Source organism: Cuculus canorus, chromosome 5 (genome assembly GCF_017976375.1).
Source record: "Cuculus canorus isolate bCucCan1 chromosome 5, bCucCan1.pri, whole genome shotgun sequence".
Taxonomy (NCBI): Eukaryota; Metazoa; Chordata; class Aves; order Cuculiformes; family Cuculidae; genus Cuculus; species Cuculus canorus.
The window spans coordinates 219,164-237,116 of record NC_071405.1 but is presented as its reverse complement, the minus strand read 5'-3'; the positions used below and the strand labels follow the sequence as shown (position 1 = coordinate 237,116).

Sequence of the window (17,953 nt, the reverse complement as noted above, 5' to 3'; positions counted from 1 at the left end):
TGCTGATGCACAGCAGCATCAGCAGGTGCAGTGTCCACCAGCATTACGAAAATGCTGATCGTGGGCCAGATTTTCCTTCAGTTTTATCAACTGAGATGACTTGTGGGATTCTTCAGTAGGTATCCAAGTTCTGGGTCTCTTCACTGTTGAAACAATGGTATTCCTCTATTCAATGACTGTATGGATGAAATCATAGAATCATAGAATCATTTGGTTGCAAAAGACCTTTGAGACCATTGAGTCCAACCGTCCCTTTCCGCTGCTGAGCCATCCCTGAGCACCTCATCTGCCCAGCTTTCAAATCGCCCCAGGGATGGGGACACTACTACCTCCCTGGGCAGCCTCTGCCAGGACCCGAGAACCCTTTCAGTGAAGAAATTTTTCCTGGTGTCCAATCTGAAACTGCCCTGGTGTGACTCGAGGCCATTTCCTCTCATCCCATCACCTGTCACTTGGGAGCAGAGCCCAGCACCCACCTCGCCCCAACCTCCTTTCAGGCAGTTGCAGAGAGCAATGAGGTCTCCCCTCAGCCTCCTCTTCTCCAGGCTAAACAGCCCCAGGTCCCTCAGCAACCCCTCATAACCGTGTTCTCCAGCCCCTTCCCCAGCTCCGTTCCCTTCTCTGGACATGCTCCAGCCCCTCAATGTCCACAACCGAACCCAGGATTCGAGGTGCAGTGCTCCTAAAGCCACCCCAACAGAGCACTGCTGGCAACACACATCCAGCATGCTCCATCCCGCAGACATTCCAGGGGCTGAAGGCACAGCTGCCGGATTGCTAACGAACCCCATACTGACAGGTAGAACTTACCTTGACAATTAATTAAAGGAATATAGAAAGAAATCAGCAAGGGACAAGCAGCTCTGCTCTGTGCACAAAAGCTTGAAATTGGAGCCACCGAATGAGGGCATGGTATTAACGAGGAATGAGATCCTGAGGGCTGAGCGCTGTGCAGATGGAGTTTGGGCCTTGTTGGTGTCATCAGGGTTTCGGCAGTGGCACAGCCTGATGCAGGGTGTCAAAGGGAAGTAGAGGCTTCCCAGTTCTTCCTGTAGCTCACACTTCCAAGCCATGGATTCGCCCTACCTGGCTGTTTCACAGACCTGAGCACCAGCAGTGGCACCAGGGAGTCACTTCAGTTTGCAGTAAGAGAGGTGATGAGTTTGTGGACTGTTTCCACCAAACATTTTATTGAAAACTATTTTATTTTGGGTTCATCCTCTTCCAGAATTCAAGCTCAAATTACACTATCCGGTAAGGAAAGGGAAGAGCAATGCATGCTGTTGTTATAATCCACATAAAATCCAGGCTACGTGCAGCACCAGAAAGTTCCCCCGCCGTGCTTTCTGAGAACTAGAGCAATGAGTCCAACTCCTGTTCGAAACCAATCTTTGCTCCCTTGAAATCTCCATTTGGCAGTGGAATTCTTGTGCACTGGATGAAACGCATCCCACTCATCTCCAAGATCTGTGGTGTTGAACCAGCACTGAGTTTTCTGCCCATGCACAAGACCTCGGCTGTTGGGCCCACGGGGAGCCTGGGGTCTCCATCACTGATGCCTTGCGAGCCCTGGCTGTTACTCTCGGCTCCCTGGTGCTCGGCTCCAGAGCCATCAGAGGAGAAAGTGTAAGAGGAAAACCCAAAGGGGAGGCTCCTGGCTTAGCTCGGACTCTCCTTCCATGGGCTGCCTTGTCCTGGGGAGATGTCTGTGTCTCTGGTGTTGTGGGCAAAGCATGGGCGCGTTGCTCAGCTGCCCGAGCTGAGTTCCTTTGTCTGCACAGTGCGCCAGAAACCACCGGTGGGAGCATCCCCATCCACGGGGAGCAGCCAGGCCAGAGGAGCCACGTCCGGGCAGCTCCATCTCCTGCCCTTCACAGTCAGCCAACAATAAATATTTACACTCACTGTAATCTGTTCTCAGAAGTTCTATTGAAGCTGGTTGATTCACTGTGGTTTTCGCAGAAGCTATAATTATATCTGTAAGCCATATGGGATTCTTGACAAGGAAGGAAAGAAAAAACACCACCCCCCCCCGCCTTGGTGTTGTTTGAGAAGCGAGGTGTGACGGGGAGCCTGGCCGGGCTGGCGGTGCCACCAAGATACTGGTGCAGCTGTGGGAGGGGGGCAGCCCCGTTCCGTCCCCAGCCCAGACTGTTCCCTGTGCTCCCACGGCACAAGAGCCAGCAGCAGCCAGGGCTTGCCCACTTGCACAGCACTCCTGGCACAGGAGCCTGCGGTGCTGTGACCCCACCACATCCCAGCTCCCCGCTGGTGGCAAGGGTTCCCGCAGGGCAGCATCACTGCCACCCACAGCAGCAGCGGCAGACAGGGCTCCCTCGCCACTCAAACCCACGCCTTGCCCAGCCTCGGGGTGCAAAGCTGGGCAGCTTCTCCTGCCCCATCAGTGCCTGCCCCAGCCATCACCCCAGGCAGGTGGCTGCTGGGCTGCTGCTCGCCCAGCAGAGCCCCGGCCCTCTGCCTGCACTCGCCTGCGCTGCAGACAGCCCGGACCTCACCATCACCTGCAGCGCACACGAACCACGAGCAGCGCAGGGCCCTGCGGCGGGGAGAAGCAGCACCACGCCCCAACTGGAATGCCTGCCACCTGCATAACCCCTCCGGATCAACCAATACACCCACGCCATCGTAGTAAAACATTTATTAGTTCAGGTGATGTAAGCTACCATGTTTACAGTTTGTGAACTCACCACTGGCGACACGTACCATGAGGGGACTGCAGCTGCTGCCACCAGATTGCTCATCACTATTTTCAGTTTTATATAAAACCTTGGACACCAGAAAAAAAGGGTATTTAGACTGAATGTGGCAGATGGGAGATGGGCAACCTGTGAAAGGGAGAAGAAAGTCTATCTGATGCAGCCAACATCAACAGCCTCCCGGCTTCAGCTGCAGCTTCGAGTGGGGCCAGCACAGTGTGACATGTTAACCTTCAGTGACTTGGAATCGTATTGTTTTCTGCAGAGCAAGAACGTCAGTGGCAACGTTTTCAGGCGATGGAGGAGGGCAGGCGTCCTGTGGATCAGCCCCGGCTTCTGTGCAAAGAGACAAAACAGAGACAGTGAGGGGACAAGGCGCAGGATCTGGCCCTTCCCCACAGCCGAAGCTGACCCCGGCAAGGGCAGCAGTGCCAGGAGGTGTTTGGTGGGACAAGCCCGAGCACAACGGGTGCACAAGCTCGGTGCCTAACGGGATGTGCCTGCCCACAGCAGACACGGAAGGAAAGACAGCACCACTGCCCGTGTGGGGTGGGCTGGCACCGAGCGGACCCCTCTGCGGTGCCTGGATTCAGCTCAGAGGGCAACAACAGCAGCGGCAAGGTGAGGCACGACGGAACAACCGGCAGAAAGATCCGGCACTTCCCGGGGCGAGGCACTGTGGAATGACAGGCAGAAGGGAAGCCCCAGCTGAGCAGAGGTGCTGTGGTGGGCTACACACCCAGCACAGGCTGGAGCTCTGGCACCAGGTCCAGACACAGGCATGCGGAAACACACTTGCAAAGGAAAAATATGGGATACACATTTTCCGTAAGCAGGGCCATACCGACTTTGCTATGGTTTGCTTCCTTTACACAAGGACTTTGACCGACATCAAAATGAGTTCCTACATCACCCAGGGAAAGGCACTGTGCAATTTTGGGACTGTTTCAGGAGCGCAATTGCACAGCCCTGGTCACAAGCAGCACCTTAGAGGAGGACAGTAAATGTTCTTGAGCTACTCCAACACCAACAAACGTTGGCCACATTATGAATGGTACCTCCCAGACTCCAGTTCCTCTCAATTCATAGCAAGAGAAGCGACAGTAAGCAATAGCAGGTGTCACCATCACTTCTTCTGGTTGGACTGCCTACTGGGGGAAGCCACATGCTCCCTCTCTGTGCAGGGTGCCTGGTGTGGCTCTTGGTGCGGTTTTCCAGCAGCACAGAAGAGCCACGCTGCACCGTTTCAAGGGCACACAAGCAGTGAGCATCGGCTGCTGCAAAACTGCCGGCTGCACGGCTCAGTGTCACTCTTGTCAGCCAGGGGTGCTCAATGCGTGTCTCGGTGACCACGCTCAGGTGCCCACGGAGTCACCAGGAGATGCTTTGTGCAGTCCCGAAGCAGTGGCCAGCAGGGCTTTAATGGTCCCCGGGAGGCAGGAGCTGCTGGCAGCGAGCCCCATGCCTCCAGCAGCGTTGTGGACAGCAGGAATGGGACCACCCAGCAGCCGGCTCCTCTGCACCCGAGAGCTGCATGCCCAGGAGTCAGCTCCCCTCTCCCAAGCACAGGACACATGGCCATCGCCTTCCCATTCACTGTTCCCGCAGGGCTGCCCAAGCACGGCTGCCACACTCAGGGGAACTCGCTAGCAGAAATAAACCCACAGGGGCACCCAGAGCGGAGCAGGACCATGTATTCACCAGAAAGAACATCCCCAGCAGACAAGCCGAAAAGCAGCACAGAAATCAAGCCAACACAATGTATGTTTCACCCAACACAGCCCTGCTTCTCCATCTAGCACCACTTGTACCAGCCCTCTTTAACACAACATGTACACTCGGAGGAAAGGATTCTGAAAAGGCGCAAGAGAAACCATGTGCCAGCAATTTTAATACAAGTAAACAAATCTCTGCAGTAGTTTCTCCTCCATCTATAGCAAACACTTTGGTTCCTCTATTTCTGAGCACACGGCGCACATGCACAGGTTGGGCGATGCTGGGGCAGGTTTGTGGGTTCAGGTCTCTGCAAGCTCCCGTGTGCAGCTGCGGTGAAGCCAGGGGGGCAGCGCCAGCCCAGCCACCCATCTCAGCATCCACTGCCCACCACAGGGAACACCCTGCTCATGTTCCTGAACTCAGACTCATTCCTGAAGCATCAGAAAGCGCTGCTGCACTTGAAGACAGATGTAGCCATGTTATGCCGATCAAGGAGCACCACAGCACTTTCTGCCTCGAACAGCTGGCAACCTTTGGTTTTGCAGAACAGAAAGGACAGAGAATTTCCTCCTCCAGCAGGCTTTCAATACTCTGACAGAATTGAGCTTGAATTAGCGGTCCTGCTGCAGTTACTCCAGTGGGAACAGCCAGTTTTGTGCCTGTGCACTCCCAAGGGATGCTCCTCTCTGCCAAAGGGAGAAAGTCGCATGAGGCAAACCCTCTGCTATCCAGGTCTCACCGCTCCTACACTATTAGCAGAGAATTAAATCAAATGCAGGGACATATGTTCCTCATAAGCTGCTTACACAGACGCACCACAGACACGCAGCTCCACAATGCTCAGAAAACGATTCCTTAGGGTAAAAAATTAAAGATACAAAAATAAACCTCCCTAAACCCCAAGAAGCCATTAATATTTTAGCACTTCCACAAAACTTTAGACACATTTACGTCCAATTTTAGACAACACATTAACCATTTTCATTTGATATTCTTAAAATGCATGATCAAAACAAGCACTTCAGCAAAAAACCCTACAGCAAGCTCCACACCCTGGAGCAAAGGGAAGGCGCTGCCCATGGTTTCCCATGCCTGACAGTGCCTTCGCTGTGTGACCACCAGAACCAGGACAAAGACAGCATGGCCTCGGACCGGGCACCGCTTGAACAGCCACCTTCTGAGCACACAGCCCCGCAAGAACTTCCAGAGACGGCTCAGGAGGGATTGCTCTCTTTTTAACTTTCCAGCAGGGAGCGGGTGTTCTAATTTTGAGGCTTCGTTTCCTTTTCGGTCCCTGCATTTCCCAAGGGAAGTAAAAGGGCTTTCTAAAAAAGAAACAGCCTCCTCTTTTAATGTCCTTTACACCGCCCCCACCCAGACTCTGTTTTTCCACGACAGGCAGTGAAACTGCTGAGAGCAACCCACGACGGCTGAGAGCACCAGGGCTCTTTGGAGGCAGAGACCGGGGCTGCCGGGAGACGACATTCTCTGCTACGAGACGTTCCCTGCCACAAGCCATTCCCTGCTACGACAGCTCTGGGCCGACCAGCTGTCCTGCTGAGAGCCAGGGTGTCCGCAGGCACCTGCCCGGGTTTCACTGCCCTCCAGAACAACCACACGGGGTGTAAAATTTAACTGTTCTGTCACTTTAATGGCCGCAAAGCCCACATAAAACTTATTATATGGCAGCTGAGAATGCACTCATGTTGCAGAGTTAAGCTGTCTGTAATTTAAACATGATGACCATATCAGTTAATTAATATTAATCACAGCCTTCATTTTGGAGCAGCAGCAGAAGCACGTGTGCCGTCCTCACAACGTGGGGGTTTCAGTTGCTGACTCCTAATGCCACGGGCTTCTGTCCACACGTAGTGCCCTGACGTTATCCCGTCCCACAGGCACGGCACTCGGAGAGCAGGTTATGGATGGGACCGTCTTCCAGTCCCTCCACTGTGCACAGGGGTGAAAGGGAACTGGGACAGCCACAGAGTTTACAGGACATGTGGTCCAAACCATCTTGGAAAGAAGGAGACGGCCATCACCATCATCCTGACCACCACAGAGAGCCGCTGAACAGCAATGCGCCCGCCGGCTGCCCCCTGCCCCACAGCACAGGGTCGAGCCGCCAGCTCTGCTCCCTGCCCACACCCTGAGGTGCCCGCAGCTCAGCCGGGTCACCTCTCCCTGCCCCAAATCAGCTCTGCGTGACCGCAGCCAGGCAAGCCGCTGCGGCTGCTCCCACCTCTCCCCTCGACCCCGTCACACACCTGCATGCACCTGTCCTGACGGGACGGGGACAGCCTGCGCCACACCGATGGCTCAGAAAACAGAGCAGCAAACCAAAGCTCTGCCAGCGCCAGCACCAGGCACAGCCAGCGCCACGGGACGAGGGTGTTGGGGCAGTGGGTCGGGCACCAGCCCCAGCTGCCAGACCCCAGCACAAGGCGGGGGACCCCTCGTCACAGCACCCTCCTCCTCCTCCTGGCTCCGAGCAGGCAGTCACCGCGAGGCGGGCTGGTGTACGGAGTGAATATTTTATTGTACACAACATAACAACACAGCGTTGTTGTTTCTGTACAGCATCTGCCTAAAAACAAAGGCAACACCATTGTCACGGAAAAGAAATGTACAGTCTGACCGGTTTAAAAAATACCATTTTACTGATTGATCCAGGAGCGGTTATTTGTTAGCTTGGAGGAAATTGCATTTCCTTTATAAAAGGCTTTTTCTGTGAAAACTCTCTCTTTCGTTTTCTGCTGCTGCAGAACCAGGAAGCCAGTCCTAGAGTAGGGAAGGCACTGGTGCTGTTCCGTGCTTTTTTTCACGCCTTAATCTTTTTTTTCCTTTCTTTTTTATTTTTTTTTTTAATCTCTGAATGTTGCCTTCGGTTTTAATGTTAAAAAAAAAATCAAATGCAAACTAAATCAAACCCCATGTGCACTGGGTGGCTTACACAGAACCTCGCATGAACAAGCCATTAATCAGCGAGACAATAGTGAACTTCCAAATCCAACTCCCCTCTGGGACAGGGAGTTTCACACAACGTTTGGTGCTTTGTTTGTCATTCAAATAAAAATTAAAATTAAAAAAAAAAAAGAAAAAAAGAAAGAGAAAGAGAAAAAAAAAAAAAAGCAGGTCACACAGTGCTTTCCAATATCCACTCAGAACTGGAGAAAGTTGCTTTTCCGCTATCCACGTCAGAGCTGTCTGACTGGACTAGCATCCCGTTCATGGATACGCTCCGCTTGGACCGCAGTCCGCCTGCAGCCCAGGCGCTGCCGGGGCAGCGGGGCTCCATCAGCTCGCCGCCCAGCGAGAGCCTGCGCTTGGCTCGGGCCACGTCAGCCGGCAGCGTGAGGAACTTACTTGGCTTTGATTGTGCTCTTTTGTAGGTGGGGGTGGCTCGGGGGGAGCAGGGGGAGCGCGTGGGCAACTGCAGGGCAGTGGAGTTATTTCGGTTACTGTTCTGGGACTCGATGCTGCCAACAGCTTCGCCCTGCAGCTCGCTGCCGGGCTTCGGCCCCAGCTTTCGCTTCTGCTTCTGGGAGGCAGAAGCACTGGAAGTCCAGGCGGGAGGCAAAGCGGAGGTAGTGGTGGCCGAGTCCTGGCTGGAGACGGCCTCCGGCGACTGCGTTGCACCGTCGCTGGCAGCCTTGCAGCACTGGATGCCCTCCTCGTGCCCGATGGCCTGCTTGGACATGGACTGTGACAGCACCCCGCCACAGCCCTGGATCTGAGCCCCATTCGTCTGCGAGTAGACATTGCTGACCTTGGTGACCTTCTGCTGCCCGTTGTTGTTGCACACCTTGTAGCGGATCATGAGGATGATGATGAACACAAGCACGGACGCCACGATGATCCCACCAATGATGATAATCATGGTCCCGCCCAGGAACTGGGACTGCATGAAGTGGCAGCGCACGTAGTCCTGCTCAGTGGTGAACTGCGTGCAGCCCACCACCCTGGTGGCGGTGAGCGAGGTGATCCCATCGTCGTAGATGGCCAGGACACACAGGTCGTACACAGTCCCAGCAGCCAGGTTGTTGACCAGGAAGGTTTTGCTTGTGGGAGGTATCATTCTGGGGGAGAAGAAACCAGCATGAATGAAGCCGGCAGACCCGCAGCCCCCACCCATGATGAGCCTAACCAGGGCTCGGTTCCTCTGCTCCTGATGCTGCTTTTGGCGGGGCCAGCTCCTGCCCTTGTTTTGAATCATAGAATCATTAAGGTTGGAAAGGACCTCTGAGATCATCAAGCCCAACAGTAAGCCCAACACCACGGTGTCTATTAAACCATGTCATCACATGCCATGGCTACACACTTTCTGAGCACCTCCAGGGAAGGTGACTCCACCCCTGTCCTGGGCAGCCTCTGCCAGGGCTTCACCACACTGTCAGTAAAGAAAGTTTTCCAAACCTCCAATATAACCCTCCCCTGGAGCAACTTGAGGCCATTTCCTCTCATCTTATCACTTGTTACTTGGGAGAAGAGCCCAGCCCGCACCTCACCACAACCTCCCTTCAGGAGCTGCAGACAGCGATGAGGTCTCCCCTCAGCCTCCTCTTCTCTAGGCTAAACAGACCCAGGTCCCTCAGCTGCTTCCAGAACCCCTGTTCTCCAGCCCCTTCCCCAGCTCTGCTCTCTTCTCTGGACACACTCCAGCCCCTCAATGTCCTTCTTGGACTGAGGGGCCCAAAACTGAACCCAGGATTCAAGCTGCCACCTCACCAACATTGAATGCAGGGGAAAATACCTTCCCTACTCCCGCTGGCCACACCACGGCTCATCCGAGCCAGGATGCTCTGGCTTTCTTGCCCAATTGGGCCACCACTGGCTTGCGTTCAACTGCTGTTGACCAGCATTCCCAGGTGCTTTTCCACTTCCATTTGGGTCATCAGCAGTTGTTGCCAAGTCACTGGCACAGCTTGGCAAGGCAGAGTCTCCATCTGCACTGAACCATAAAAGTGTCCAAGCAAAGACAGGTCTGAAGGGTGCGAGTGTGACCCCGGCAGCACAGAACCTCTCTGCACTCTGACAGCACACCAGCACGGACACCGCCAGGGAGCACTGAGAGGAGTGCCTTCACAGACACCCTTCTCCTTATGTTGTCATAAAACTGTGCGCATTAAGATCCATTTCATTCTACTACCTTTACAACCTTTCTGCCCCTCACATTAGTTCAGAGGATTAGAGGTCCATTTGGGTTATCTAAAAACACCACTGGTCAAGGTAATTTCCCTGTTTGCAAGGTAGAAAATTGCACGAGTCCTTCCCAAGGCTCCCACCATCTGCTGCCACGGGCAGGGCTCTGCTCAGCTGGGAAGCGGGCACTCCGGTGGAAGGGGCTGCCCGGAGCCAAGGGCAGCATGTCAGCACCGAGCAGGGCCCCGCACGGTCGGCTGGGGATGCCTTACCTGTAAACAAGGGAGTCATCGTAAGTACCGTTGTACTGGATTTGGAACATACGGATCCCAGGTATATTCCTCTGAAAATTGAATTTCAGCAGAGCAGTAGAGGATGTTGCTTCTGCAACGACCACCTTCTTATCTTGGCTGACTTTAGTATCCCCGTTGCTACTGCTCGCGTTGGAGCCTGACTTGGTGGAAGTCGAGATATCCGAGGAGCCGGGGTCAGGCTCGTGGATGTGGTTTGTGCTGTTCAGCAAGTGGGGGAGCTTGATTATGTGTAGGTCCACCGTCTGTGTGGCCTCCCCAGCAGGGTTAGAAGCGATGCAGGTGAAGGAGCCTGTGTCCTTCACTGTTGTTATAAGGATGTCGAGCGTCCCGTTGTCGTACACCACGGACCTCGTTGCGTTTGAAATCAGTTTACCCTCGGGTGAAATCCAATGAATCGCTGGTTCGGGGTCCCCCCGGGCCTTACACCTCAGCGCTGCCCGCTGGCCCTCCAGCACCCGCAGCTCATGGGTGTGCCGGGTGATGAGAGGAGGCTCGCACAGGAACTCCTCCTCAGGAATCGACCAGAAGTACCGGCCAGACAAAAGCGTGGGAGAAGCACAGGTCTCCAGGTCGTCTTCCCTCGAAAGACGCCTCAGCCACAAAAGCTCACAGTTGCAATGCAAAGGGTTCCCACCAAAGCTCAATGCAAAAGTCGAGGGGCTGATAATTCCTGAGGTTGCCAGTACCTGAGCTCGCTGGAAGAGAGGATCAGGTGGTAGCTTCTGCAGTTTGTTAGATGTAACGTCCAACCTGGTCATCTTGTGGAGGTGGGAGAAGGTCCCCTTAGGAATATGGTCAATCATGTTGTGGTCTAGGCTGAGCGTGTGCAAACTCACCATCTTCTCCACTGCATCCCATGGGATGGTTTCCAGATTGTTGTAAGACAAATCCAATTCCTCAAGAGCTAAAACATCATCAAAAGCTGTAGAAGAAATTAAAGTCAGCTGGTTGTTGTTAAGTATCAAGTGGTGAAGGTTGGAGAGTCCGCTGAACATGTCATTAGTGATTTTAGTCAATCGGTTGCTGTTCAAATGCAAAGCCCGCAAATTGCGCAAGTCGGCAAACGCGTGAGGCGTAATAAAACTGATTGTATTCCTGGACAGCGTCAGGTCCACCAGGCTGGTCATGTTGGCAAAGTCTTTCCTTTTAATGTTTGTAACAAAGTTGTCTGCCAGCCGTAGCTCCACAGTCCTCCTGTCAATGTTGGGAGGAACGAACAAGAGCCCTTTCTTGGCACAAAGGGTGGCAAGGTTCGGAGACAGAATCTGACAGACACAGCGCTTTGGGCAGATCTGAGTTCTCACCGCTACGCCAATGAACAGCAGAAACAAAAGCAGTTTTTCCATTGTAGATCAGGTTCAAGAGCCTGCAAGGGAAAGCAATCGCCTGTTAGTCTCTGCAGGATGAGCAAATCGCACAATAAAAAAGCAAAGACAAACCGCCCGTGGTTAAATCATGAAACCAAGGTTTGTGTGTGCCATCCTCATCTCATTACCTGACGTCTTTATCATTCTCCGTACCCTGACAAAAGAGCTTCTATGCTACCTTCCAGAAGAAGAGAGATGGAGAGAGAGAAAGGTTTGCATGCACACATAGATCCACACCAACTCCCAGACTCTTAGATAGAAACGACAAAGCAACCTGGAAGCAGCCGATGGCACTGCACATGGTGTCAGCAATACCTTTTGTGACTTGACAGCTCATCCCCGCCACACAGCACACCTCCACTCCAGGCCCTCAGCTTTCCAACAGATGCTCCTGACTTTACAGTCTGGATTTACTTTGCCATGATGCCAACACAGGCAGGCTGAGAGACTTGGAGTTGTTCAGCCTGGAGAAGAGAAGGCTCTGGGGAGACCTCAGAGCAGCTTCCAGCACTGAAAGAGTCTCCAGGAAAGCTGGGGAGGGGCTCTTGATCAGGGAGTGCAGGGACAGGATGAAGGGGAATGGTTTTCAGCTGAAAGAGGGGAGATGAAGATGAGATTTCAGGAAGAAATGTTTTCCTATGAAGGTGCAGAAGTACTGGCCCAGGTTGCCCAGAGCAGTGGTGGCTGCCCCATCCCTGGAGGGGTTTAAGGCCAGGTTGGATGGGGCTTGGAGCCCCTGATCCAGTGAGAGGTGTCCATGGCCACTGCAGGGGGTGGAACTGGATGGGCTTTGAGATCTCTTCCAACCCAAACCATTCCATGACTCTATGAAAATGAAAGATGTTTCATGTGCTTTACTGGCTAAGCTAAGATTCCCAGGAGCCTCTAAAACATGGCAATTCAAAGGGTTTGTAGCCATCTCCACCAAACATTTAAGCTCATAATACTATTTTCAGAATAAACTCAGAAGGAGCTATTTCTATGTCATTCAAAACCCAATAATGCAAATAAAACAAACAAAAACAAACAAACAAACAAAACCAAACCAAGAAAAGCCCCCACAACAACAGAGATCTCAATAAAAATGGAACATGGGCTAATTTTAGATCATTACTGTTTTCCAGGCTGCCACAGCCAACAGCGCTGCACTCTTCTCCCGGCAAGCCTGACAGTTCAATTAGCCTTATCTCTTGCATTGCCAGATCCAGGATCCTCAAAGGGTATGGAAACAAAGAAGATAACGACAGTGCCCACACCAGCTAAATGAAATCATCCATCAGCAGCTACACCCAATGCTCCATGCGGGCAGGAGGGAGCACAGCCCTCTCTGTCCGAGAGGGAACTTGTGCAGACATAAGCATTGGACCTCAGTGGGATTCCACGGTGGGAATGAAGCACTTGGCTCCCTTCGGGACTGATAATATTGTACATGTGTGGATCGGATTCCCTGGATGCACTATCATCCCAGCAATGTAGTAATGAAGCTCATCTGAAATAAAATGATGTTTCACAGCTAGCCATGAGCAGGAGTCTTCAATCACCATGGGTGTCTAAAGACATTTAACATCAGTCCAATAATCACTGCTCCTATCATCCAGTCCATCCACAATCCATCCGCAGTGCCATGCGAACTACATGAAGCCAACAGGCTGCAAACAGAACGAGTGAAAATCCCAGCTTCTAAACCCTTCTCATCAGCACTATCAATTTATTTTTTCCTGATACTGGGGGCTGTAGGATTTCAGTATTCCTGATTCCAACTCTGAAGTCCCCATTGGAAAAAAATCCAAAGGAGGCCTTCAGCTGAGCAGGCTCAGCAGGCACAGGTATCGCTGCCATCGCCGAGAACCATCTACATTGCCGTGACCGTTACCGCTCCCTTTAACTCCAGCAGAAAGCAAACTTCCCAGGCTGCGTTCAAACACATCTTGTGGATTCAGTTTCACCCATCCTAGCACTGCAGGTCAAGGTGGTCCTGCACCTGGCACTGGGAGGAGAACGGTCATCCCAGGAGCGGAGGATGATGCACGGCAGAGCAAAGCTCACACTCCAACTCCAATCCCCACTGACGACACCCGCCTGGTCACCTCCTGACACTGTGGCCGCAGGTACACACTCTTTCCAGGCAGGGCTTCCCTCTTTTAGCCTACACCTGGCACCTACTGGATTCCAACAGACTCAGCGGCTCAAGGCATCTGCAGCACAACTGCCGGGCTCCCAGGCGGTCCTGGCTGGGGACACCATGCTCATTTACATTCGCTAACTTAATACTGCTAATATAGATTTGTAGCTGTGATTACAGTAATGTGCTTGGCTCCAGCCAAGTTGATCTGGAGAACCATACAAGACGAAAACCAAACCAGCGAGGTGCATTTACAAGTTTGGAAATACTGTTACAAGATGAAACAGTGACATAAGGAGACGCAGCATTAAACCAAATAGAATGATAAGGCAATGGTGAGGGGGCTTGGGGATTTCAGCAGAGCTTTCGATGCTGCCTAGGACAGCATCCTCTGGACAAAATCCCAGCATGCGACACGGGCTGGACACAATGCAATGCCCAGCATCCAGCTGCTCCTGCTCAGCAGTTCCTTACCCACCCTTAGCAGTTTAAGAGTCACATAACTTGCAATAGAAACACCAGCAAAGCTTTAAAAAAGCTGTGTGTTTGCAGACATGCTGACAAGCACTCTAAGATTGGAATGCCATGGGAAGCTGTGCTGACATTCGCAGCTGAGGAACAGTGCCGGACACTTCAATTGATCGAAACAGCAAACCCACACTTGGATCCAACTGAGCGGGCCGCTGCCTCAGCCCCTGCGGTACCCAGACAGGGATACACCATCCTCTCCAGGCTGGATGTCACCCCCGCAGGCAGGTGCAGCCGGAACGATTCACCGCCTGTCTGGGAGAACGTCGAGCAACTCCTCGTGGGGTGCTCAGTGCAGAACATTGCCTCATGGCAATGGCCCACCATGGAGATATTCCAGAAGACAGCAGGAACCGCAGGATCTGGTGGCTTAGAAGAACAGTCACCATAAGGAGGCACTGACAGTCAGCCAGGCTGGCTGGGCATCTTCTCCCTTCCCAGCACACCTTGTCCCCTGTCCCTCGCCCAAATAACTCACAGCGACAGCGGTGCTGACACAGCCTGCAACTCGTAACAGAAAATACCTTTTCAGCTGAGCAAAGCATTATCTGATTCTCATTACTAGCTTAAAAAATAAGAACAAAGAAAGAGAAAGCACATTATTACAACAAAGCAAACAGAGAAATGCCAGCTTCCTTGGAAGGCGCGTGCTGCTTCTCTCTATTACTTGGTGCCTGCAAAAGGACAGGGACAGCCAAGTTCCTCCTGTGACATTTGTGATTCACCCAAAAAACAGCTCTCCTATACTATTTTTTAAACCAATTCTGTTGCTGCATTTGCTAGTTCGAGTTATTCAATCTGTGTCTTAACAACTGACTACAGATACGGGGGCTGCACAGCTCGCTGCCGTACAGATGTGGAACCCGGGTCTGTGACGAGCAAGCAGCCTTGCCTCGCACGGGACCGCGCTGCCTCGGAGCCGGGCAGTCCTGCCTGCTGCTCTCCCATCTCCAGAGATGACCAAACGGAGGCAGACGGCTGCTTCCCTTACTCACCTTTCCCAGCTACAGAGCAGGTCCGGCACTGGCTTGGCAGAGCCTGGGCTCGAGGCAATGTGGACCCTCCTGTCACCCCCATTCCACCTCTGCCCTGGCAGCTAGGATGTGCTAAGGGAGAGGCAACAATTCCACATTTCTTCTCCCGCCATGGGTTTCTCACGTGGCTTCTGGCTCCATCTAAGCCATGCTCCCAGTACAGACCTGACGCTCCTGCTGCCCCAGTCCCACTGGCTGTAAAGCAGCTATCCCAGCAACCAGGACATGGTGGGATGGAGCCTCGTCCATGGTGGCAGCGCCCGCACAGGGTGCCAACGGACCAGATTGGCCCGGATTGGGCTATGGAAATAAATGACCACTCACTAGTTCTAGCAACAAACAGAGGTCGTGCAAAGAGCTAATGAATCTGAAATTCCTGCCTGGAATTGATTCAGGGGACACGGGAATGAAACGCCAGGCTGAGATTGCTTCTTTTTGCCAATGTGCAGCTTGCTGGGGTTGCTTCCCTGCCTTCTTTGGGACCAGTAGGTTTTCGTATGCCGTACAGCATCTGCCGGCGTGTCCAGTGCCACAATGGGCTACGTGCATATCCTGAACTGCAGAACACACAGAAGCAGAGGATTCCAAGGACAGCGATTAATTAGTGAATGATTCCCACTGCATCCAATTCTATTCAGACCATAGGTGTTACACCAATCCTGCGCGCCAGGGTGGCCCAGCACAGCACACTGGTGGCTGTTCAGGGCCAGCTGCCGACACGGCGCAGGGCTTGGGCATCACCGGGCACCGCAGAGGTCATGGCAGGAGCTGTGGATCACCTTCCCCGCCCTCCAGGCTGCAGCACAATCTGGGATTTTCAAGATCTTCGCAAACAATTCCATGGTGGGGAAAACAGAAGTCCAGAGGTCGATGCTATTCACCCGCTGGGGCTGTAGGACGGGGAAGGAGCTGGCACAGGCTAAGGATCCCTCCGGCCATGCTGGGACAGGTGCATGCGAATGAAGGTGACGTGATACAGGGCCCAGCAGTGCCTTGAACTGCTCGAGCAGAGAGCAAGCAGCTCCGGTTTCACAAAGGTCAACAGTTTGTATGCGAGCCTGGGTGTTCTGCTGACTTGGGAAAAAAGAGCTAGAGAAACCAGAAACACTTGGACTGAAGACTGCTCTCAGAGGTTTCCCTGAGGACTCCGCTGGCCGCCTGGGACCCTGGCCAGGACGTGACCACAGGCCAAGACCTCGTCCAGAACCTCAGCCAGAACCCTATGCCAGGACTCCATGCCTGGATCCCAGTCTCTCACCCCAGCTCCAGCCACAAAGCCCTCTCACGCCACTGAGGAGCAACAGCTCTGGATACGGGCGGCAAGGAGCCCTCAACTGCAAGGCAGCTCCTCTGAGGTCCCACGTCCTCTTTGCTCTGTGGGGAGGAGCTGCTGGTTTGGTTCTTTGACGCTTGTAGTCCTTGCTATAGGACTGAATAGGTTGCTCACCATGGGGAGGGATGCTGCGGAGGAAACAGTGCAGCCCACTCCTTGTTACAGGGCTTCAAACACTGCAACAAATATGGCTGCACTCCCTCAAGCCCCTGGGAATTTTAACAGCTACAGAACACCACGCAGTGCCTGCTCCAGACCTCCTCCGGTGCACACGATGCCGCCGCAGAGGTGGTCAGGAGCGCTCCAGAGGTTACGCCCCTCCACGCACAGCGAGGAGCAGCCTGGCGCCGGAGGCACGCTGGCTCACCGGCTGCTTCACATAGCTGCTCTCATTTTCCTCCAGCCCTACGCCGCAAAGGATACGCGTGCAGAGCAAGGCATTCTGGGAGGCAATTTTTCTCCCCATAATGAGGTCTAAACTGGCAGGATTAAAGTGAACAATAACAATTATTACAATTAAGGAGATTTCTACAGAAAGCAGAACCGGTATCAGTAAGCCCTATACCGCGCCGCGCCTGGCTGACATCAGAAATCAAAGCTCCTGCTGTTTCTACAGCCAGTGTCAGGGCACGATGCCGAAAATAAGGGGTGAGGCAGCCCCTGCAGAGGAGCTCGGGGGTCCGCAGCCCTTTCCAGAGCGTGCGGCGAGCGGGGGCAGCAGCCGGAGCGGTACCCCACGGCACAGCTCACAGCGGGACAGGGTCAGCGCATGGCACTGCACAGAGGCTGGCAGCAGTGCCGGGCACCCTCCATCAGCTGCCTGCGCACGAGGAGAAGGTGCATGCGCCCTGAGGAAGGACCACATCAGCACATCCTGCTCACCAGGGCCTTCTGTAGGCGTCTGCCGAGCCGGAGCTGAGACACAGGTCACACTGACCTCTCCTCCGAGCCACAGAGGCCCTCTCCAGTTCTGTCAGAGACAGAAAATCAACTTGTTCTCCAGGAAGAAATAAGATGACCACAATGCTGCAGTGTCGACAGCAATACTGCAGAGCTCCCAGGAGGCAGAGGATGCTTAAATCAGCAAGGAGGGCAAGGCCAGGGGAAGGCAGGGTGTGAGGGGCGGCGAGGCTCCCCACGCTGTCTGGCCCAGAAGGACAGAGAACCCACCCTGTCAGTATAACAACCTCTTAATTCCTTTATTAATCAATTAACCATTTACTAAATCAGCATGGCTAAATTTCTGAGGAGGAACACAACTAACCTGCTAGAAAACACTGGCTGCTGTGTAATTGCACAGGCAGTGTGTGCCAGTGCACCTGCTTCCCAAGCCCTGTGTGGGGATCCTGGACACACCAGGAGCCACACGGATGAAACAGTTTGCATTAGGAAGGGATAGGCAGGAGAACAGTTACCACATCACCCAGAGCAGTGAGTACAGAAAGCAGCCTGAAACCTCGGACACTAACCCATGGAACAGAGCTCCCTCCAAGTGATTAATGCTTCCATTATCAAACACAGCATGGTTTCTCGCATTCCCACGTGCACATCCCCAAGCGAAGGAGAGCTGATGCAGACTACCAAGGAGCCTTTCACTCAAGCTGTGCTAATGTCCCAAAGACACTATGTGGAAATCTGTACAGTGAGCGCAGGAGGTTCCTGAGGACCCACAGCTGTGGC

General features: G+C 53.4%; 1 protein-coding gene across 2 annotated transcripts in view; it reads right to left on the bottom strand.

Annotated features, from left to right (window-relative positions):
* Positions 1-2,660: 2,660 nt before the first annotated feature.
* The window catches only part of LRFN5 (leucine rich repeat and fibronectin type III domain containing 5), a 42,614-nt gene continuing 27,321 nt past the window's right edge, over positions 2,661-17,953 (bottom strand). The window contains exons 2-4 of one of the 2 annotated variants that reach the window (XM_054068858.1): positions 9,848-11,255; positions 7,800-8,512; positions 2,661-3,053 (exon numbers count right to left, since the gene is read on the bottom strand). In XM_054068858.1, the coding sequence (XP_053924833.1) occupies positions 2,944-3,053; positions 7,800-8,512; positions 9,848-11,235 (2,211 nt within the window). In that variant the 5' untranslated portion in view covers positions 11,236-11,255 and the 3' untranslated portion in view covers positions 2,661-2,943. Of the gene's footprint in view, positions 3,054-3,246; positions 8,513-9,847; positions 11,256-17,953 lie in introns of those variants that run through there. The other variant, XM_054068857.1, reaches the window with a different exon arrangement.